The 24,914-nt window shown below is 33.4% G+C and overlaps 1 protein-coding gene across 2 annotated transcripts in view; it reads right to left on the bottom strand.

Moving 5' to 3' along the window:
- UBE3C (ubiquitin protein ligase E3C) overlaps positions 1–24,914 on the bottom strand; it is a 74,789-nt gene that overhangs the window by 24,073 nt on the left and 25,802 nt on the right. For both annotated transcript variants that reach the window (XM_026718311.2, XM_087918105.1), the window contains exons 7-18: positions 24,646–24,799; positions 22,882–23,102; positions 22,364–22,512; positions 19,683–19,870; positions 15,415–15,501; positions 14,293–14,450; positions 12,777–13,009; positions 8,385–8,489; positions 8,118–8,205; positions 6,533–6,630; positions 4,858–4,990; positions 2,625–2,872 (exon numbers count right to left, since the gene is read on the bottom strand). In XM_026718311.2, coding sequence (XP_026574096.1) covers positions 2,625–2,872; positions 4,858–4,990; positions 6,533–6,630; positions 8,118–8,205; positions 8,385–8,489; positions 12,777–13,009; positions 14,293–14,450; positions 15,415–15,501; positions 19,683–19,870; positions 22,364–22,512; positions 22,882–23,102; positions 24,646–24,799 — 1,862 coding nt within the window. The remainder of the gene's footprint in view (positions 1–2,624; positions 2,873–4,857; positions 4,991–6,532; positions 6,631–8,117; positions 8,206–8,384; positions 8,490–12,776; positions 13,010–14,292; positions 14,451–15,414; positions 15,502–19,682; positions 19,871–22,363; positions 22,513–22,881; positions 23,103–24,645; positions 24,800–24,914) is intronic.

Below are 24,914 nucleotides of genomic sequence, written 5' to 3'. Positions count from 1 at the left end.
AAGTATTAGTTGAATTTAAAATAAATAAATAAATTTCAATTAGAGTTAATTAAAATGTGTTGCATATTATTGAGTTTTTGCCCTTCTGAATATTAGTCAGTTTTGCAAATCAGCAGGGATTTATGTGTATTACACTAATACTGCTTCTGTTTAGTAAATAAGTGAAACAAGATAGTTACATTTTTTTAGATTTTTTTTTTTAGCATTATGAGTTTTGAACTTTAAAAAAGTTTATTTGATATCTAATTTAAGTGAGAAAAGGTTAGCATAGCTTTTATATTTGAAAGACCAAGCTCAGAAGGTTTATTTGCTCAAAATATATTAATTGCCTATTGCTCATTGGATTATCTGTTTTTTCAGAATGACGCCCATTCCTTGGAAGTTATATTAAAAATCATATTGCTTTATTTCCATTATGAAATATTAGTATTAGAGAAAAAGTTTGGTTTTGCATATTAGGAAGTTCTTAAAAGCTGTAAGGAATCTAATGCTTTCAAACACAAAAATGGCAAATAAAGTTAGATATATACAGTAGAGGTAGTCCTCGATGCATAACCACAATTGAGCTCAAAATAGGTGTTGCTAAACAAGAAGGTGTTAAGTGAGTTTTCCTCCATTTTACAACTTTTATTGCCACAGTTGTGAAGTGAATCACTGCAGCTGTTAAATTAGCAACACGGTTGTTAAGTGAATCTGGCTTCCTCACTGACTTTGCTTATCAGAAGGTCACCTAAAAACTGATCATATAACCTCAGAACGCTGCAACCTGTCAGTTCCAAGCATCCAAATTTTGATCACATGACCATGGAAATGCCGCAACAGCTGTAAATTTGAAAAAGGGTTATAAGTCACTTTTTTCAGTGCTGCTGTAACTTCAAAGGTCACTAAATGAACTTTTTTAAGTTGAAGTACTATCTAAACATAAAATATATGTAAATTATTCAATTTTAATATATTTCGCTTCCAGTGACACTGTAGTATAAACACAAGTTTTTTGTTTATACAAGTGAGGAATTGCTTTAATCTGGCACTTCTTTTATAACATGGGCCATTTATTCCCACAAGGACTTTTATTAACATACCAAATCACCTTAAAAAATAGTTTGCAAATGGAAGCATTTTTATAAATGGATAAATAATTATTCAGCTAAAGTCTCAATTTGAACAGGGTTGAAAAATAGGGTATGGATTGAACAATAAGACCGTGCCTTATCTTCTTGCCAAATGCCTCTTAATAGATGTTTCTGCACTTGAATATAGCTAATTATTAGATAACACCATCATCCTGCCCCTACATAAACACACAGTACACAGTGCAAAAATTTCCTACCTTCTGAGAGATCAGAAGTTCTTTTCATGTCAAGGTTTAATGTATGATTCAGTTTATCTCAATCAGACAGTTTTTTTGTTTAAAAAGATAACATCTAGGCAAATGTCTCTTGATTCTGCATATGTACAAAGAAGTATGCCCCCCCACCAATTTTTCACCTTTCCCAATCATTTATAGAGATGTGAGAATGTGCACCTGAATGATACTTAAGTTACACCAAAGTAAAAAACACAAGTTATTTTTATTTGATTTATATAGAGGCCTATCTCATACTTGCATAATTCAAACAAATAAAAGCACAAAATAAACAATATAAAAACAAATAAAAACTTATTAATTGGAATAAGTATGATACAAAATACCTTCTCATATTTTGCCACCACAGACCAACATGGGTCTACAATATTTTAAATTGTACACTGCTCATTTGGAGGTTAACAACTTTAATAAATGAACACAGTAACCAGAACTGTAAAACAGGTACTTCTAAATCAAAATTTTACCGATAAAGATATGGATTTGTGTAAGTGTATATTTTTATCTTAGTGAATATTTTAAAAGGTTAAAAAAATACACATTTTTTTCTAAGCTGCAGTTACTTTTTTCTGATTCACAGATGGTGTTCTCTATATTATTTTTTGTCATCTTTCATATTACTGTATGGGTGTGTGATGTGCACCATTCTGCTGTAAATACAATAGAAATAAAAGTATTATAATAAATAGAATCTTGAGATAATACGAGTAAAAATGTCCCAAAGTCTCCCAGCTCGGTTTTGTGGCTAAGAGGGAGAAGAACTCAAGGTCTCTTCCTATCTACTCTGATGTTTTATAATTACTAACAAAATTATTAGACAGATACAGTCTTTGAACATGCTAAACAAGTTGTACAGCCTGTACTTTTCTCATTTTAAAATTTTTCACAGACTCAGTAACCTTTTTATCAATTTGTTACTTGGATAGTAACAAGCATTTCAAGTGCTATTAAAAAGCATAACTACTAGGGAAAGATCAGACTAATGGATACAAATGCAAGATATAATTTTCCTTAAAAAAGTTATTTCTGTTTCTTTCGCATTCCCCTTGTGCTTGCTTCAAAATGTTATGAATAATTTCATAATTGTCAGAGGGATAAAATACAGCACATAAACATAAAAATCTATGTATCTTTTGAAACAAAAAAAAAGAAATACATACAAACCTGCTTGTGTCACCCACTTTATTCTAAATCTTGACCGACCACAGTGTGTGTTTTGCGGCATTCAAGTAGTTTATATATTCATGCATTTATTTACCTTTCCAAGCATCCGCCCAAGAAAATAATAGTGCCGTGCATAAGAACCTCCAACAAGCATTTGTGCGGCAGGATTTGGATAAAGCAATCCTTCATTAGTGGTTTTAAAAAAACCCTGGTTAGGGTTAAATCCTGATTTAAGTAGTTCATTCAAAAATTCTCTGAATATTCCACCCCCATCAATACCAGCTTCATCCAGACCATGGGCATTAAGTAAATGAACACGAATCCTTTTTTTCAAATCAGGTTCTGAAGAAATAAAAGGAAAACTATAGAATAAATTATGGATATAATAATTACAAATACATCCAAATCCACAAAACATTGATTGTGCAAACATCAAATAGTATTTAAATTTATCTAAACCTACCAACTCCATTTACTCTCAGCAACACGGAAAATTGCATATTGCTATAGTTCCACCCCACTCATTCCTAGTTCAAATCAAAACAATTTACAACCAAAAAAATTAAATATTAACTCCTGAAATATGAATTGAAAGCCATATAGTGTAGTTTTTTCTTCAAAGCTCATAGTTCCTTTCTAGAATATTCATTTGTGGTCCTCCAACTCTATTGGCTAAACCTTAAAGAACACTGACCGTTCCTCAGTTTGTTGGGACTGGTGGAAGCCATAGTCTATAAATACCTGGAGGCATCCATTTTCTATCTATGCTTTACGCTAAGAATTTACATGCAGAGGCTACATCAAAGAAGATGACAAAGCAACCAACTAACTAGTCTTAACTTATATCTATCCTCCTTCTATGTTAATACGTTTTATATTTAGCCCTTAGTTTTCTGTTCAAGCTTCCACATATTTTTGTACAGTACTGTTTGACCTTTAAAACATGTATACATCTATCCAAATGTTTTGACACAGGAAAATAACACACATTTTGCTCCAGAGTCATTTCCCTTTCATCTAGAAAACTAAGCCAATATTCTTATCCAATTTTTTTCCAATATATCAGAATAGTTCATTTGTCCATTAGTAACTTGTTCCAACATTTAGTCTGGTAAATATCAGAATCTTTTTCAGGAGATTCTGGATCCCACATTCACATAAGATGAGAATTTACACCCACAGAATATGCAATACCGTAATGGAATATGAGAATGACCTTGGAAGATGGAGGGAGAAGAAATTACATCAATCTTGAAACTTTGAAAGTACACATTTCCGGTTCTGTCTTTATACTGCCTGATAAATTGCAGCAGATAATTCCCAAGTTTCTTTTTTTCTGTCTGTTTCTCACAAATCGTTATAAGCATCTCTTCCTCGCCCCCCATTTTCCAAGGCCATTTTCATTCCGTTACAAATAATTTATTGTAACGTTCTAAAGAAAATAGTTCAACTGTTAAAATTATTGTTAACATTCATACAACTATTTCCTCCTATAGATAGCATCTTCTTTAAAAGCTGGCTACCAAGAATATGAGATCTGACTATGGCAAGAAATAATTTCTAACTGTGCCTTAAAAGCAGCCTAAAACATTTAGTGTAAATTTGCTGTTTTACTCAAGATTGTAGGAACAGATAAATCATGTCTGTTTCCTTATATAGATATAAATCAATCTGTATTTTAATGCATTCCAGGGTTTCAAACAAGCTTTTAATTTCATGACTGACTTTTCTACAGATTTCACAAATTTTCTGATTACTTTATTTTTGGGGGGGAACTAAGATAAATGGCATCATATAAATCAGATAGTGAAAATCTGAGTAATGAAAAGTAGAAAGCCAGTGACATATAGCAGTAAACCTCCAAGACTCAGGAAATTCTAGTCCACCCCACCCGTGGAAATGCCTAGATTATTTCAGGTTCATCATCATGCTCACTTGGACCATGTCACAAAGCTGTTGTTGCATGGAAAATCTGAGGCTGCAGCATTATGCATGTCACCTAGCTCTCCTCTATGAAAAGGTGGAATGTAATAATTTCTAGTAAATAAATATTCTGTCTGTTCAAGATTAATTACCCAACAGGTTTTTTAATAATCTAAAAGAAAAGCTTTAAAATGCTGCTATAAAATAGTTCCACCATTGTAAACTATTATCTCTTTTTTAAAAAAAAAACCTCTCAAACACATAGAATGTTTAAAGTTTTACAACTTGTTACAACATATCAGTCTTCTGTCTAATATCCCCCAATCTAAGCTTTCTATGTGTTCCAATTAAAAAAATTTATAGTTCCCAAGATAAACCATTTGATCAATTTATAAATACCTTACCATTTTCAGGAGAAAGTTTGTCGTATGCATCTTCATAAATATAATTTCTTCTGATGGTAACGTTAATTCCATCCAGAAATGAACCTTCTCCTTGTACTTCCTGCTTGTCCGCATAGATCAGTCTTTGAAAAATCTTGTATGGAGTAAGTCATGAAAGGGAAAGTAATTACACTTAAAGTATGGATTTTCAATACAATTCAGTAGCATTTCAATTTCATTACATAGAGCTAAGATATTAAGACTTTGTTTCAAGTAGTATTTTACATGCCTTTACATAGAAAAGCTTGCACTAAGAAGCTAACACATGAACAAAAACTTAAAGTTGCAAGACTCTTGCCACTTCCAATACTTCCACATGAAATAAGCAATACATTTCCCCTATATTTATCAATGTCCTTTTCAATAACAGTGATTTATATCTCTCATGAAACTATCTTCCATTTCCCTTATAGTATAAGTACATGTTGACAGCAGCACAATTCTTGGAATTCAGTTTGCTAATTAGCTGAAAGCTGTAGCATCAACAGAAGTTTATGCTGTTAATTTTTAAATGAAAATGATGATAAAACCTAGTTCATACGATGATCACTCATATCCTCAAAAATCTAAATTACAAAATTTTAAACAATGTATGGGTATGACCTAGATTTTTTTAAAAAAAATCAATACAAACTATTCCAGAAGCCCAACAAAAGATAACTAAGATTTGCAGATAGAACTCACCAAATCATTTCATGGCTGTGATTGGCCAAGATTCCCTACTTCCTTCTACTGGGTGATATTTATCAGTTTCTCATTTGCTAATACCATTTTTATCTGCTACCACTGAAAATGCTGCAGCCACCATTTTCTACAAATACTTCCTGCCGTGCCAATGAATGGCAAACGCTCTCATGACTTCTGCTCAATTACATGCAAAATGACATATGAATGGGTGCGGTGTATATTTGTGTTAGAACCTTAATTCTCTATCCAGTCACAAAGGTAGTATTTAGATCAATAAAGGTTACACATCACCAATTAGCAAACTGAATTCCAAGAAATGCAAACACAATTCCACCTGCAATTCGATGCAAGAACTGTAGCTCGAAACACCTTTTTTAAAAATCTTTTTTAAAAATGTGTAATCTTTCTTGATCTAAAGGCTACCTTTGTGACTGAATAGAAAACCAAGCTTCTAATACAAATGTAATATTGGTACTGTTCAATACCACAGTCACTTTAACTACAAAAATTATATTAAACTAATTCAGGCTGGTTTTAATATTTGGAGTAAGATACAAAAACATTCTAATCTCCTCCAACCATGGAACTGAGATGCTGAGCTTGCAAAATTTAGCCCTCACTAAAAGTTCTGCAATCAATCTCCTATGGGCAAGAGACATATGTATGCTTTCTTCCATGGCGTACATAGCTCAAGACTTAAATTGGTGAGCAAAAATTCAAAATATTTAAAATTTGAAATAGTTGCTCCGAATTTGAAATGGACTGGTCTTGACTACATAAAAATATCTTCAAGTTCAGCCAGTAATTTCAAAATAGCAGCACCAGAGCAGAAATAAGAACAGAAGAAACATTTCAATTCTGAAATGTTATGCACACCTTTATCAAGAATATACTTCAGCAATATTTAAAACTTTGTTAAAAATTACAAGGTTTGAAAAAGATAAAGTACCTTTACTCTTTCTTCAAAAGGAACCACGAAAGGCAGTTCTGTCAATATTGCAAGCTGTCGCTCCTCCGACACAGAAAGAGGGGCTGGATCCAGTCCCACTTTTAAACAAAGAAATCAGAATTTAGCTTTATTGTGTAGTACATATGCTCTTTTCCATTCTTCCTCAACTGATGAGGACAATACTACATACAGCAGGAATGGACAACCTGGAGTTCTCCATATAGTTTGAATTACAGGTAGTCTTCAACTTACATCCATTTGTTTAGTGACTGGTCGAAATTACAAGGGCACTGAAAAAAGTGATATGACAATTTTTCACAATTGCGAGCAGTGCAGTACTCCCATGGTCACATGATAAAAATTAAGATGCTTGGCAACTGATTCATATTTACGACAGTTGCAGGTTCCTAGGGTCACATGAGCACCTTTTGAAACCTTTTGACAAGCAAAGTCAATGGGAAAGCCAGATTCACTTAACAACTGTGTTCCTAACTTAACAATTGAGTGATTCACTTAACAATTCTGGAAGAAAAGTCATAAAATGGGGTAAAAGTCATTTAAATGGCTATCTTAGTACAGCAACAGAACTTTAGAATGAATTGTGAATGTAAATCAAGACACTGGGAGTTGATGTAAAATAAAGGGAAGTGTGAAAGGAAAGTGAAGAGTAAACTTAACAAAAACAGTGTGAGCCCACAAGAATAGCTGAAAATGAAATTTCTCAAAACAAGAATTATTTTGAAAATATGAATGTTGCATATCAAAAAACACATTCAAGGACTATGTGGAACAATGATAAATATTCCTGAAAGAGCTGTGCATTATCACTAAAATAAGGTAAACTGCAAAAAAAAGTCTGGTTTCTTTTTTAAGAACAATCTGGCAAGAAATGTTACACTTCTAATCTTCAAGTTATTTTAATTAGATCAATTCCAAAGAATATCTTCATTGCAAAATGAACCTTGCAAGAGCGATAACTTCAGTAAACAGCAATTTTTGGTATTTCAACTTGCAAGCATTTTATAAATTTTCAGCAAACATTTTCAATTAGTCAAGATAGGCAATTGATTACACTACGGGTTAAAAGCATTTTGAAAAGAGAAACTGCATGTACAGCAAAGGTAAACTTCAGCGGTTCAATTATTCTAGCCAATTAGTCAATTTTATCCAGACTGCCCCATCAACAGTTATTTATTTGAAGAGAAATATGGGATTGAGTCATCAATACATAAGGCATTTAGAAACAAAAGAGCTTGCCTTTAAGTAAATGAGAAAGCACAAGTATCGTGGTCACATACAAGTCAATGACTCTTTCACACTAATTGTGTTTAACTCATGAGGAGTCAAGTGGAATTAAACAAATCAAAAGGACACTGTTATGCATCCATCTTCACACAATCATTGTAACTGCATCTTTTTTCATTCTAAGACCTTCATGGGTCATTTTTAGAGAAAGATTAGTCTCTTTTTCAGAGAGATACCATTATTTAAATAAAAAATAGAAATGCACCCAATTTGCAACCAAATCTGATATTGAGTAGCTGTCTCCTGCACAGGTTAGTTTCAACAACAAACCATTTCTTACCATCCAAAGTTGACTGCAAGGGTCCTATCCTTCCCATTCTCCTCACTCTCCACACATGTCTGGCTGATGGCACGTAAAGCTGTGTAACCTAGCAGTACATTAAATATGATGGTTAAATGTCTTGGGCTGAAACCTTAAAAGTAAACTATTTGGTATGCATGTTAATTTTTAAGAAATTCCAACATTTAGATATAAAAATAGCTTAAATGTGTAAATTCAATATGAAAAAAGCTCTGTTTTTTTAAAATAAAAAGGAATCTATATTACCTTATCTGCTCTAATGTTTTCTTGTAATGATAGCCAATGATCTGGTGGGCAAAAATTCCTTCTTGTATCTCTAGATTTCAGCATTTTCACTAAATTAGTGATTACCTAGATGGTTAAAACAGCCATTATGAAGTATTTTTATGCAGCAAGACAGAAAACAAGAATCAACTATAAACAGAATTTGTATTTGTATCTAATACAGAGATATTAAATTTCTGTATGTGAGAAAGAGAGAGACTAACAGATGGAGAATCTGATTGGAGCTCACTTTTTCTCAATCAGATTCTCACAAGATCTCTTGGGTTTCAACATCCCAGATCCCTAGCCATTATGGCTGATTCCAGAACATAGAGAACAAATCCCCCTCTGTAACTTTGGGTCAAAATCAAGTATGTTCCTCAACTATCCCAGACACTGGACAAATTTTATGGAAAAAAATACCAACTATTTAAATAATTAAACTAAGTATTGGCAAAGTTAATAATTAGTTCATCATCATCATTTTAGCCATTGTCTATCCACTGCTAGGATAAAGGAGTCTTCCGCATTTTTCTAATAATACTAATTATGTTTTAAAAAATAGTTGTGAACAAAACTGAAACACAACCTTAAAATAATCAATCCCATTATTAAATATAACATTGTATCAAGATTATCCATTAAGATGAATGGACTCAAAAGCAATTCATTTTGGTGGTGGCATTTAACTGCAAAGTACATTTTGTTCTGAAATACTGTTAAAAACTGGTAATTTTATATGCTTAATTTCCACAAGCTTTAACATGGCTTCTTCTGCATTTATGTAAAAAAAAATCCATAAATATCTAACCCTTTGTAAACTTCAATAAACATTAGCTAACATTTTGACTGCACTAATCCCATAAAATAATCATGATATTGGTATATGCAGTTTTAAGCATTTGAAGGTAATTAATTTGAGAAGAACTAGGAGGTATTTAAAGATTGAGAATGTCTTTCACTCTTTTTTGTGATAACTAAGTCTGTACACACATTTTGAAAAGGAAAAAATAGATCATCATGAAAGGACTTGCTATTAGATAACCAATATGTATTCGTTTTCATTTGTCTACTTACCCGCTACAGATAGGACATATCTGACCTTCTCAAATATGTTTGTTGTGAATCACATGAATATTATTGAAAGATGAACGTTTATTTTGTCACAAGCAAACATTAAAGTTTATATGTTTCATTTGCATCTCTTCTTCTGTATACACATACTACAGAAATTATTCATGCTACTCAAAATATATTTTGAGACAAATCTTGCACAGCTCAATTTTTTAATAAATATGCATACAAAACAAAATAATTATACAAACACAAACACGTGCTAATTTTTGTTTTATATTTACTAACTCTACAACTGACTTTTTGCTGCATACCATTCATCATTCCACACATTGTTTTTTTTTTCAGATTTGACCAATTATACTTACTGGTAATATTCTAAGTAAATATAGCTCATCTTGCGGATTTCAAAACAGTAAGCTCGCTGGATGCACAGCACATCACAAACTGTGTTTATAGCAAGAATTTTGGATTTAAGTTCCCAAAATTCCCAGCCATCATGTGCCATTGGGCCAATATCTTTGGAGGACATCAGCTTGAGAAAAACTGGCATTAACACCAGAGCACTTCACATTTCTGTAATATGTAAGCATACTGGGTCTATATTCAGAGATTGTAAACTTTACCAGATAACAAATGGATAAGTAATTAAAATTGCAATTTTTTATTACATCTCCATAGTATCTTGCCCTGCTTTTGTACAATATTCAACACAATCAAAACATTATCAGCTACTCTCATTGCTACTAATGTCTATAATGTTCATTGCTCATAAGTTAAATGTTTTGTAAAAATCAGACAAAATGGGTGGGATAGAAGCTATTGTAGACTTGTAGAATGAATAAGCATTCCTTAATTAGCCCATCAGGTTAAGTGCAAGCATTAATGGGTCTTTCCTAAAGTCTAACTTGACATTTTTCTCCAAACGTGGCCAAGAAGAAAGTTCCATTAGCAATATTAATACAAGCTTAGTTGATCATTTTCATTCAATTAACTTCTTTCAATTAAATAGATAGCTTGACAAAAACAGTGATAAAAGACCTAAAGGAACAGCTGATGACTCGAACTGAACATTAGTGTGCAAGAGGTCGCTGGTATTAAACGGACTGTAAATCTAGCATTTAATTTGGAAAATGCATTTCTTCTGCTTCCACTCCTTTAATGAGTAGTTTTAGCTGACTGTGAGTGTTTGCTGCAGACATTTCATGACAAGTCAAGCACTCTCTTATGAAACGGTTATATCCCGAATTGCTACCCTACAGCCTTAATGTGTATCACTGGGAGGTTGGAAAATAATAAACTACATAAACATATAGTGATTATTATAGAAAAGTTTAATTCAAAAATATTTTTGAGCTATCTTAGCTGCCATGGACAATCTTTAGAAAATGGTAATACCAACTGTTCAAATTAGGTCAGTCAAGAAACAGACACCATAGAGATTCCAGGAATCCTACTTTATTACTCTAGGCCAGTGGTGGCTAACCTTTTTGGACTACTGTACCAATCATTGTGCATGTGCTTGCCTGCTTGTGCTCGTGTGCCATCACCCGGAAGGCAATGCGTGCAGGGGGTCCATGCCTCCTGCACATGTGCGAGCAACCCATGTGACTCATGTGACCTGCGCTTCTGTGCATGTGCACATGAACCCCACATGCACCGCATGCTTCTGTGCATGCGCACGTCTCCTGTGCAGCGCAGCACCCCTGCACATGCGTACCAGATACCCGACAATCAGCTGTTCGGCAGGCGGCACGCATGCATGTGCAATACATGTTTTGGGGGCAAGTGCTCGCATGCCAGCAGTAATGGCTCTGCGTGCCATTTCCGGCACGCATGCCATAGGTTCGCCATCACAGCTCTAGGTGGTAATTATAAAATTAAAAGTCTATCAGAATTTCTCTCTTCTCTAATTTATACCAAACAGAATCACGTTGGGATAATTTTCACATCCTTTCTCGTTCCTTCTCTAGATTGAATTGCCATTCGTCCTCCCTTACTGGTTTATCCATTCCTTCCCCAAGGTCTCCTCCATATGGGAAAAATACAAGTAATTGTCTAATATGCAGCTCTTCTAATATGTTAATTCTGCCTATCAGCTTCCTCAATTTTAGAAGTTTAAAAATGCTCAAATGGCTTACATGACATCACAGACCAAATTACTAATATATTTAATAGGGTAAGAGCTCCCAAAGGATCTCAGTGAATTATCCAAAGACCTGAAGTATGCTGTGAGGAAATAATGAAGCTCACCAAGTATTAGCCAGCTTGGATCAAGGATCACGAGTGTAACCTCACCTGAACCCATACTGAACATGTGCACATTTCCCCTTAAAACAAAGGGTCTGTGGTAATTTAGTTTTCCATCTCTGAAGTTTTATCCTGAGAACAGTATATTCAGATCTAAATATCTTATGTATAAATATGTGACAATAAATGCATTGGAATCCATTCTGCAAAGGCCAAATTGTTTCTTAAAAACTGCAAGAACCTCTTGAATACATATCAAATATCAGCTGCTAAATCCGAAAAGCTTAAATTTTCATTTTAAATTCTCTTTTGACATAGAAGCTTCTTAAGAAATCCACTCTTTAAAAAAATATGAACACATTTTTACCATAATCTCTTTCAACACCCAAAGTTTCCCAGCCAGCAAGCCTGCTGAGAATTTTGAGAGCTGAAGGCACATAAAAAGTGTTAGGAATCCAACAATGTATGTTTGTAGCTTTAATACAAAGTTACTGTATTGATTTGTACTATGTTCCGATTGGTTGATTGTATTGTGAATTGCCATAAGAGAGAGCTAGAGATCATGGCTTGCTCTCTCTGACATTCTGTTTCTCTGATATTCTGTATCTCTGACATTCTGTTGCTATCTAAGCTGTGCTTATACTTTGATATTTTTGTTTACTGTAAATGACAAAGGCAACTGGTAAGAAGACTTTGTAATTGGATATTCTTTGGACTGTAAAACGTATATGACCTGGACCATTTATTGGACTGTGCTATTTCTTAAAGTAAACTTTAACTCAATTTAGTGTATCTGTGTGTGGCTGAATAATTATTCATAACTACTCTCATAAACGTTTCCATGTGCATATCCTTGTTACTCAAGGGTAATTCTGTACATATCATAACAAAAAGCATCAAAGTTGAAGAAAATTATGACAGAATCAGAGTTGGAGACATTGCATAACAAATTAAATGTTCTCCCTCTAGATCTGCAATTACCTGTTCCTCCATATGAATGAAAAAAGAAAATTCTTTTTGAGCCATTCTCTATGAATCAACCCTGTATACCTTAAAGAGCTGAATCCACCGCTTCTGTTCAGTTTGGATGCATTGCTGCATTTCTGTATTTGTAGTGACTCCAATACTTCTAAATGCTGCAATATATTCTTCACGAACCTCTGGCTTGGTTTCTGGATATGCCAATTTAATAATTCCTAAACAAGCATCGCGAAGACAGCGTGATAACGTGACCAGTTCTTCTAATGTAAAAGGCATCATTGATGATTGTCTTTGACCTACAACTGTAGAAAATACAAAACATGCTTAAGGACACACTGAAGAATATAGCGTTGTGCTCTTTGAATTATCACATAGTACTTTAATAGGATTTTTTAGAAGTATAGCTTGTTGATCAATCCATGGTGGTCTGGTTTGCATTGTGTGAATTCATTCATCACAATAATCCAAAAACAAGTCAACCACTTTATGGTTTAGCATTGTGGCCAAGCTACGATTCTAAGCAAAAGATAAAATAATATGAATATACAATAATGGTGCAGAATTAACATCTAATAAATCAAATATCATAGTATAGGCAAAGATTCTTTCTCAAGTTTTGAACGTGCTATTCTCACAATGCCTTGCTATCAACCATCCTACGTGGGTTGGATTAAAATTGTAATCCAAATATCTAGAAGATACTTGCTTGTCCCTGTACTGTTGAAATAATAAAATCTATCTATGCCTATTCTTCGCCCCAGTGTAATCTAATAAACATTGCCTATCATATTAACAGAGATATTTCAGCAGCAACTTAACTACATCTTATGATTTCCTTAAACCAGATCTATACAACAAGCCTATTTGCAAAATACCGGAAGATCCATAACTCTTTTTTATTTTCTGCCTGCCTGAAGACCCCAAAAGAAAGACAGCAAAAGTTTTCTAGGAAGCTATATTTAATCCGAGATAGTCTTCAGGTTATAATCACTGCTTAGAGTTCCAGCAATTACAATGTCCCCACAGTCACATGATCACAATTCAGGTGCTCAGTGCCCAGTTCACAATTATGTTGCAGTGAGCTGCATTTACATTGAGTGCAATTTGCAACATTCCCCAAAGTCAACGGAGAAGCCAGCAAGAAGTCAGAAGTTGCGATCATGTGAAATCTTCACTTAAAACTTGCATGGTTCTCTCTTAATGACAGTAACCAAAGCTTCAGGAATTGCCACTACTAAGCAATGTGGTAATGTGGTGACTTCAGCTAAGCCATAGAAATTCCAGTTCAAATTGCCATTGTAACCCAAGGACTACCTTTAAGGGCTCATCTGTTTTGTAGACCTTTTCGAACCTTGTATTTTACATTATAACCTGTGTCCATTTCCAGATTAGAAAATTAAAATACAAAGAGAACAAAGCAATTTTTACAATTAAACAATAAAATATTAACTAATTCAAAGTGTATATTCAAAAAAAATTTAAAAAAACATTTTTATGTTTTCAAATGGAGGACATCTAATATGAATATTTATAATGATGTTATTATGAGTTCTGAGAGAAAATCCACAGGTGATGACGCCCTTACCTTCTATAGGGTCACCAAAGAATTCATTATCATGGATAGAAATAAGTGAGTGACTAAATAAGGAGCTAAAAAGGTAGAAGAGAGGAATGATCCGACTAGAATCTTCTAACGACATTGGGGAACCACGTGAAATTACTTGAAGGAGCGGCACCATAGACCTTAACAAAAAAACAAAAATTATAACCCTATTATCCACTTGTATCTATGGCTTGGGTGGGAAAATAAATGATTATTAGATTATTTTGGATTTTTTTCTGAAATATCCTCTTTTAGAAGCCACATTATATTTTCATAGTATTTCAAGGCCGTCTATCCAATTTAAGTTTAAATGTGTTGTACAGTAAGTAATATTTACACCTAATGAAATACTGAAAATAAATTCTGATGAAATAATTGTTAACATTGTACAGACCTATTAACATAGTATTTTTCTCTAGACAGTTACTACTCAGAAGCATAACTGGGAAAACAAGGGGAAATCTAAAAGTTTATTATTTAATCAGCTATCAGATGGACACAGAAATTTTATTTAGAGGATATAACAGCAGACAAAATCACACTATAAATCCAGCATACACTTGTTTCATTTTCAAGGAAAACTGAGCGCTATCCGTCTACCAGGAAAGGTGAGCTTTTGCCACTTTCCATAGAAAGCAGGTGACTGCTAAAATAGATTTAAAAATGCATGCCAATAATCATCTCAACAGTAAGGATAAAAAAAAACCTCCCCAAAACCTCACACCATATTTAAGTGGTGTATATAAAATAGAAGAGACACTTTCTCTTTCTTTCACATGCATACAAGGAAATATCTTAAAGTACATATCTTTTTAAATATATATCTTTATTAAATTTCAAAACTGAGCATTAAAATATGAACTAAAATAAAAAGGAAAGGGAATAACAGAAAGGAATGTATCTTACGTTTGTATAAGTAATTCCGAAAGTTCAAATCGCTTGCACTTTTCTAATGGGTTTTTTTTTTGACTGAAATAGTCACAGTTTTAATTAATTATCATTTTTAGCCTTTACTGAGGAGTAATTTTGGAACTGTTTGGTCAATACAGTACATGCTACTCTATATGAATATTTTCTATATTTATAAAGTAACTATATACATACCCAGTAATCATTCGTGTTTTCATTTCTGAGATTAAACACCAAAGATGCCTCAAAAACCTGGCATTGAAAGCTAAACTGTACAAAAGTCTAGAAGGAAAAAGACAAAGTATAAATTTTACCAAATATCTTTGTTAAACTTTTCTTTCAAAATTACCTGAAGTTACCACTCTTAGACATTAATATTAATTAATATTCCAAGGTCCTCCAGCTAGTTTATCATATCAATACAGAAAGTCTTTTCTACTAAAGGAAAACCAGTGTTCATCATAATAAAAACAGAGATAACCGTAGTAAACTGTGCCTTTTCATGTTTCACAAATCATCAGAATCAATTCAATTTTATATCGGTATGTTACTGTAATTGTAAAGTTATTTTAAGATGATATAAAATAATAACACCAAAAGTTGGACCAAATTAACATAGAATTTTTTTTATTACATTTAATTATAAATGTAACTTGTTTTTAATCATGCTTATAATGACATGTCATTGTTAAGTATTATACATTTAGACCTATTACGATTATATGAAATGTCAAAATATCATATGGAAGAAATAAACTGAGACCATTAATGTTAGAAGAGAAAAATCACAAATCTCTTCTGAAGTATATGAATGTTATATTATGATTTTGAATTTTATCCCTTTATCTCCATCCATTTTCATATGTTTCCTCAATCAAAGGATTCTTGGCAGTTAATATGATATAAAGAAATGCAATTTAAAATATTCATGACAGGCATAAAACCATATATTAATTTTAAAAAAGATTTTTAATAGCTTAAGCATAAAAGCAGAAGTAGCCCAATCTAGTCACAATTTGGGAGGGGGCAGCCTGATCTCCACAGGGAGACCCCGTTGAAGAGACCAATACTTGCCTTGAGAAGCAATGTCTCCTGGCCTCAGCAATTTACCTCCCCAAAGAGGAGCAGATTCTCCCTGGACTCTACTAAAGGGTCAGGCCAATTCCACTTGGAGCATGCAGACCTGAATACAGCCAGATGCCAAGCCATAAAGAGCTTTACAGGTCAAATCCAGCATTAAATTGCATCAGGCAGCTAATTGATAGTCAGTGTGTGGTCTAGGTGCAATAAATATTACCACATCCGCTGACAGAAAAAGAAATTTAAAAAATTTACTGCTTTCAAAATAACAAGTCTTGCTTTTCACCTTGAAAATCTATCAAGCAGATCCAGATCATACTAAATGTTCTAATTATCTTCTTCTAAAACCATATATGCCCAATTTTCCTTGCAAAATTCATAGCATTCATCACATACGTAAACCTCTTTGTAGCTGAACGCATCCTGATCCTCTAGAACATTTTTACAATGTTTAATTCAAACTTTCCATGACTATGTATTTATAACTAAGAATTTTCTATTTATGTACTTTTGCTTGGTACTTTTGATACTAATACTTTTCATTTGGAATTTCCAATTATTGATAAAACACACAATACAATTTTATTTTTGTAATTAAGCTTACAAAAGAGTATCATACTAAAATATATTTAGTATTATCTATATTTTTATAATTTTTCATTGCTGACAGTGAATCAAATATTTTGTAACTTCAATAATCTAATTGAAATATTACTCACAAACACAAATATCTTAGATTAAGTGGAGAGAAATTATATACACATCAGGTTGTGCATATACCAAATGACATTTTATAGGTTTTGTTTCTTTCATGATATATATTTTGATTTAAAAGTTAAATGATGATGCTTTATATGCAGTAAGCATTTTATGAAAATCCTACAGACAAGCTAATTATACACAATAAGTGAGGGAGTGAGGGAGTAAATAAATAAATAAACAAATAAATAAATAAATACCTATGATTTATGTATATTTTGCCAAATTGCAATAGCTTAATTTTTCTTTTCTTTTTTTTTAAGTGTCAAATTCTTGCTGGTAGAATGGGAGAGATTAAATGACCCATTAAGCTTTATTTAGTCGAGGAATTGCTATAAGTTAATTACTTAAAGGCAAGATTTTCAATTTAGGCCATAAATTGGGTCTGGTTTCCCACCGAGACCATTTAAGTTAATGAAGAGAATACAATACAAAGACAGCTTGTACAGCTGGACAGAGGTCACTAGAGGAGGACAGAATATTTTGACACTTCCTTTAAACAATAAAGAGTCACAGGTAGAAGGAAGCAGATGTGACTGCAATTACATAAGATTAAATAATTCAGTGAAAACCATCACTATACAACTTTAAATGAACGCTGCTTGTCTGCCAATGTCCCTCTGGGAACCCTGAACCAATAAATAAAATGCACTCTAAATTTTTTAAATATTTCTTTATTATTTTTAAATGTCAAGAGTTACTCCATGATACATTTTTAAATGTGATTTTCAAGCTGAAAATGTTTACATGATATACAACTGCTCCCCAGAGATACCATAAAACTCACCAAACACATGGAAGTAGATTGTGTTTGTTTATACTGTAGCTACAATGCCAAAATTCCATCAAGTCATCTATCACTCAAGTGGGAGTGGAAGAATAGCAATGTATTGCCACTAAATCAGCAAACGAAATGTAATTATTCAGAGGTTACGCAATAATCAAGATGTAAATCTCAACATTAACCACAGAGTTAATGCACACTTTCAAGGAGTGAGAGGTTGCAATTAGGGGCAGTCTTGAATATAAACTTGAAATGGATTGTCACTTACTGCAAGTAGCAATCAAGAGCATCAAGAAGGTGTTGCAAGGGGGCATTCAAAGACCAGTAATGCTAACCCTCTTGTTAGCATTACTCGTTTCTACTTATGAAAAGAGGTTGTGTGTGTGTGTGTGTATTTTTCAGAATGTTGGTATTTGTATTTATCACATATGTATTTTATTACTGTACTTTCCTTCTATCTCTGTTGTTCTGGACTTATATTCTGTATTTTTGATGTATTTTTGATATGGACATAAGACTAATCAATCAATACACTGTCAACTCAGGAAATGACTGAGAGACCAGGGTATAACAAAGCCACTGCTTTGCTTTGCCCAAGACTATACACATGCATTCCTGAAATTCTGGCTTAACAGTAACAAGCAGATAGACTGATGCATCAACATTATGTTTTAGGTCACAAAACAAGATAAAAGGGAATGGGGAGTAAAACAACTGTGGACAACCACAATGGGAGATAATATTTTATGTATTTTATAGAAAACTGAATGTTAGCACATATCCAAAACCATATGCAAACTTACATTTGCCATTATCAGTTTACAAAGCCTGTTACAGGCAACTTAGATATGGCCACATTTAAAAGAACCATTTTAAAACATAGAAACTTCAGTAAAATATATTTATGCAAAGAGCAGCAGGATTTCAAACATAGCTCCTTGAAGGAGGTTACAGATGTGCAATTTAAGACCACAGGGACATCTGATCAACTTTCTTGCACAATTCATCAATAAACTTCATGTCAAAGCAATGGTGCATTTAAATTTCATAATTACTGCTCAAAGCAATAGACTAACTGCAATTAAGGCAGGCATGGTCATTCAGCTTCTGCTATGACCTCCTGATCTCACATCCTGATGTATTAGTTGACAAAGATCTAATTACCTAATCAGACTACCACAGGTTCAATGACATCTTACTTCCTTGAAAAGCTATAAACAGAAGTGAGTTAAACAGAGAGTACCAATTTGTTTCCTCTACTGTTTACAAAGCAGTTTGAATTAACTGTGCTTCACTGCATTCCAAAACTAAAAGGCATAATCAACTTTATTATGACCACAACCCAAATTTAAAAATTGATAAGGAAAGGGATAGTAATGTTATTTATTTCTATATTTAAGATTTTTATCTGTTCTATATTGACTGTTTTATTTGTTGTGCATTACCCAGAACTGCCTTTGGAGAGAAGGGCAGCTGTATACATTTAATAGATAGACAGATAGAGAGAGAGAGAGAGAGAGAAGGGGGTGGGGGAGGCAGGCAGGCAGGCATGTTGTATTAATGAATGCATTAACTTTGCATTTACCACTGCTCATATTTTAGAACCATAAAGAAATTTAAAATATAATTGTATTTCTGAAAACAAAATAATGGCATATTTGTCAGTCTTCAGTTTTTTAGAGGTCTACACTTTCTACACTATTGGGAATCAATTCACTTAACACCTTATCACAAAACAGATCAACTAAGAAGTACTGTTACAGAAACATAGAAGAGTGGATCAAAATATCTGCAATGTAATAAATTAGGTACATGAACTCATGTATTTTTTTACACTTGCCTGACTTTTGGCACCATCATTCGATGCTGCACCATCAATGTATGGCAAATGGAAGCCATCAGAGTGAAGACTTCTTCACTAGCTGAATCTCTCCAAACCATGTTTAGCAAGGTGTTTGTCTGTTGCTTCGTGTCCAGCTTTGAAAGACACTCTTCAGTTATATATTGGACTGATATTCTTCCATCACCCTGTAAAATTAAAAAAGCGGGGTGGCTACATTTTAATTGGTCAGCCTGAATTATTTCAAAATCAAAGATAATTCATGAAAATACTTCGGAGTAAGCCTCTTAAAGCAAGCAAGCAGGACTTAACAGAAAAGCTCCTTCAATTCAGGTAGTTTTCAAAGTGAAGTTCATAATAAAGTACATCCATAAGTTTACATATAGAGAAATTACATTTTAGCACTTATATACTGCTCCATAGTGCTTTACAGCACTCTTTGAGCAGTTTACAAATGTCAGCATATTGCCCCCAACAATCTGGGTCCTCATTTTACAAGCCTCAGAAGAATGGAAGGCTGAGTCAACCATGAGTCAGTCAGAATCAAACTCCTGGCAGTGAGCAGTGAGTTAGCCTGCTCACCATTATGCCACCATGGTTCATCATAGATTACTTCCAGCAAATAATATATGGAATAGCATGTCAGTTAGTAGTTATCAGATTTGAACAACATTGATGTTTCTTCACTATTTGAAATCAGCAAGTAAGAACGGCATTTCTAAATCCATACAAAGTAAAGTGATGGTTTTATTTACAATCTACAGATGGATATATTAAACAACTGTAAATTCAGGCCCCTCATTAAAATTCCATTCTTTCCCATAATAAACTACAAAATATTATGTGACTTCTGCAATATTGACTGCAACCGACATGTCTAATTATGTAAAATCTATTGTCAGCATTCTGCAACATCTGGAAATGAATACTGTGTACCAACACAAATATAGTTACACTTTTTACTTTTTTATTCCATTGAATATAGGGAAACATATAATCTGTCCAATTATCAGCAGAACCAAAGGTAATATAAAATAAAGTACTATAATGTATTTTAAAGAAAGGAAGAATAGAAGCCCCTCAAATTTATAGCAAAGAAGTCTGATCAAGTTTAAATGGTGCCATTATAGATTATTCTACAATTACTTTAATAATAAAAATATGCAGGAAGCGCTTGAAGAATTGAAGCTGAAGTACTTAAATTCCTCTTCCGAGAAAGAATATGGTTCCTTTTGACCTAAAATAGCAGGTATATGACTATTATTAAAGAAGCCATCTTTCCACCCTCAAAAAATTGACATTCTTAGTTATTATATTCCACTGTTTTGGTAGGCTGTTGACAGGATATCATGTTTATTTCAAGTCCAAACTTTTAAAAAAGCACATTCAAATCCTTTCAAGACTTTTCTCCCCGAAACTGAATCCTTTCTAAAACCTTCATAGATTTTACAATTGTTTTCATGTGCTCCCCTGCAGATAATTTTTAGACTGGCTCTACAAAAATATTTGTTAGAAGCAACTTTCAAGGACATCCGTCAGAAGTAATTGACTACTGAAAAGAGTGATTATAGTAGCTCCCTTTTTTCATTTTTATATTAATTTATTATTTTACTGTTCCACTTCTAAATCTCCATTCTGCAAAACTGGTCAAAAGATCCTTACACATTTGATTACATGCATATGATGTAGTCATCCTTCCTAAGAAATCAATGAGTATGAGAAATGCTATTGCCTTAGTCAATGCTTAGCCTTATTTTAAGTTTGAGCATCTAAACATCAACTGCAAAAAAGTTGTAAGAATACAGAGTAGATTATAGAATATATAGAATAGGAATAGGAACAGGAATGGAACGGAACGGAATAGAACGGAACAGAACAGAATAGTAAAAAAGGGACCTTGGTGGTCCAACCCCCTGCTCAGGCAGGAAATCCTATACCATTTTAGACAAATGGTTATCCAATCTCTTCTAAAAAACAAAACACTATATATGTGGTAATACATTTAAATACATTATTAGTCGTTTGAAATTCTCTTTCAAGAATTAACAAGAGAATATGTGCACTTTAGATCTGCAAAAGTGCCTGAATAATTGCAACTCCCATTACCATTTTTTTCCACTAGAGGCAGCTGCTGAAACAATTTGATGTGTAGCCAATGTTATTTATGTCCCATTTACTTCCCAGGCTGCTGCACGGTATCAAAGGAAGGGCTACCTCTGAAGATAGTGCAGAGACTGTTGCTGGAATTAACTAAAAGTAAAGACTAATACCTTTAAAGGGCCTTTCAAGTAAAGGCCCCAAATCTCCTTCATCCATACAAGTACATTTCTGCCTTTATACTAAGATTGCTCTGGGAATCTTTCTTAAGTACTCATTGTAAAGACCCATGAAACATTGTAAAGACCCATGAAACTAGCGTGCACCTATGTATACACTTGTAGTTACCATTTTAGCATTTAAGCAAACATTGGGCAATATTCTTCCAAAGAATGCCTTTGATGGATATCATGAATTTTTACATCGACAGAGTGGTTTAATGAAGCATTTCTGGGGAATCTATCCTGACACATTCATCTTTTATCATTCTTATGTTATCTCTCACCTCTTCTGTGCAATGTTTTGGGAAGAAAGAAGCCCACAAAGATCTTTATATTATCTAAAACAGGAAATAAGGAGCTTACAGGCATGGATGACATCTTACTAATTTCTTCATCTTCAGAATCACTTGCAGAGTCCTGACAATCTGTACCTGACATTGAGACAGGTAACTGAGAAAGAAATGACTGGAGCACCCGCAAATACACAAGCAGCCCTTCTTCTGAAAGAGAACCTATGAAGGAAAACATAATTAAGCCCATTCTGTAGAATACACAAATACTAAAGAAAAATCACTTAAAAATAAGCATATTCTTGTCATCTCAGCATACATATGGTCAGAACACTGCAAGAAAACCCCAGGGAAGTCCTCATATCTTCTAGCAGCTACAATGGCATTGTGGCTTGTAAGAAAAGAACCACAGGATGGTAAGCAAAGTGCCATTTCAAATGACTGCATGTTATAGAGCAGATTTCCCAATCTTGGCAACTTTAAGATGTGCTGACTTCAAACTCTCAGAATTCACAGCTGTCTTAAAGATACCAAAATTGAGAAGTCCTGTTTTAGATTAGATACTTAAAATGGATTAAGACTTTTACATACCTAAGTAAGTTTCTCCAGCTATTAAAACAAAGTAAAAAAGCCAAGGAGCTCTCTCGCTTTCCCTCAAATGACCACTTTCTGTGAATAATAGTGCATTCAGAAAGAGTTCGTAGGGAAAACAGGTTTCTCCATCCACAAGTGCTGGAATGATAAAATGGAATATCTGGTCTGTAAAAGGTGCTGCCAGGAACTCTTCTGTAAAAGCAGCAAACACCTGTTGCCTGCAGTAAAGAAAGAACATAGTCTCTAATAACACATGTAATAATATTAATTAATTAAACTTACAAGTGGCTAGCACTCAATACCTCTGGGCAGCTTTAAACCATTCATTCAATCAATCAATCGATCAATTTATGTGGCCAACCCATCTCAACAAAATTAAAAATAAAATAGAAACATAATAAACTAATGGCAGAAAAAAAACCTAGTGGCCCTTAAAGTCTGTCCTTGAGGTTTTTGTTTTCTTTTTAATTTATTTATTATTATTTATTTTTTTTGTCAGATGATAGACAGGTGTTTATCCCAAACATATTTAAACTCAGTTACTGACTAACCCACTACCTCTGCTGGAAGTTGGCTCCAAGCTTCCACTTCTTTCTCTGTGAAGTAATACTTTCTAAAGTATTTTAAAGCTACTTTTTAAATAAAAACATGAAAAATGAAAATACCATTGCAGAGGACAGTCTCTGAACATACACAGGGCCCCAGTCCTAGGCACAAGGCTAGGTCTCTAATAATTTATGAAAAGTCAGCAGGTTTTATGATCAATTCAGGTAATCCTCGGCTTACAACCATTCATTTAGTGATCTTTCAAAGTTATAATAGCACCAAAAAAAGTGACTTATGCCCGTTTTTTACCCTTATGACCATTACAGCCTTCCTATGGTCATGTGATCAAAGTTCAGATGCTTGGAAACTGTCTCCTATTTATGACAGTCTCAGTGTCCCGGAGTCATGCGATTCCATTTTGCGATTTTCTGACACGCAAAATCAATGGGGAAGCCAGATTCACTTAACATCCATGTTACTAATTTAACAACTCCAGTGATTCAGCTAATAAGTATGGCAAGAAAGATTGTAAAATGGGGCAAAACTTATTTAACAAATTTCTCACTTAGCAACAGAATGTTTGGGCTCAATTGTGGTTGTAAGTAGAGGACTAGCTATATTAATTATCAAAGGATAATTAATTAACTAGGATAAAACAAGGATAAAGGAATACTACTAAAAATAATTTAATTAAACTTTCATTTTGCCTAGCTCTCGACAACTCTGTGCAGCTTTAAGTCTATCTATAAGCCATTACATTACAAAAACAAAAATAAGATAAAGAAATATTAACAAATGCAAGATAAAATCAATAAAAGATTTAAGAATACTTAATCAAGTACAATATAAGTACCAAGTTATTCATTCCAGCATGAGACTCATATTCTCTTTACAATTGCCATTAAAGAAAATTTAGCAACCTTTCGGGTTATTTGCAATATAATCACGTTACAGCTCTCAGCATGTGTTTTACCATTAACATTGGACATTTTTTTATTAATTCTACATGCTATGTTATGCTCAAAACTATTCTGAATATCTGCTTTTATGAGTCCACAAGCAAGCAATAAAATCAAAATATTGTTCAAAAAATCTGAACTAGTTATTCTACAAGCTTCCTATGCTTGCTCCATTGAAGTATCACTGCTTTTCTTTGTATTATGACAATATGCAGAAATATTAAACTAGTTTGCTCCCATAACATAAAATCCTCACCTAGCAACTTCAGGACAGGAACTATAATTAAAGTGCAATGGCTTCAGAACATTCTCTAAAAATATTTTTGCAATAGGAACCCGAGAGACATCAGAATACTCAATACTTGATGGAAGCTTGTTATTTATTAGGAGATAAAGAGATCTGTAGTATCCTAAAAGAAAAGGACAACTTAATAAAGGCAGTATCAAAACATTTCTGCCGATTTATTTTAAAGTAATGATAAGCCATTCAATACATTTCAATGGGATAACTGCAGTATTTTCAGC

Source organism: Pseudonaja textilis, chromosome Z (assembly GCF_049901715.1).
Source record: "Pseudonaja textilis isolate UNSWEBS1 chromosome Z, rPseTex1.2, whole genome shotgun sequence".
Taxonomy (NCBI): domain Eukaryota; kingdom Metazoa; phylum Chordata; class Lepidosauria; order Squamata; family Elapidae; genus Pseudonaja; species Pseudonaja textilis.
The sequence above is the reverse complement of the archived record's forward strand: the minus strand, read 5'-3'. Positions and strand labels throughout refer to the sequence as shown.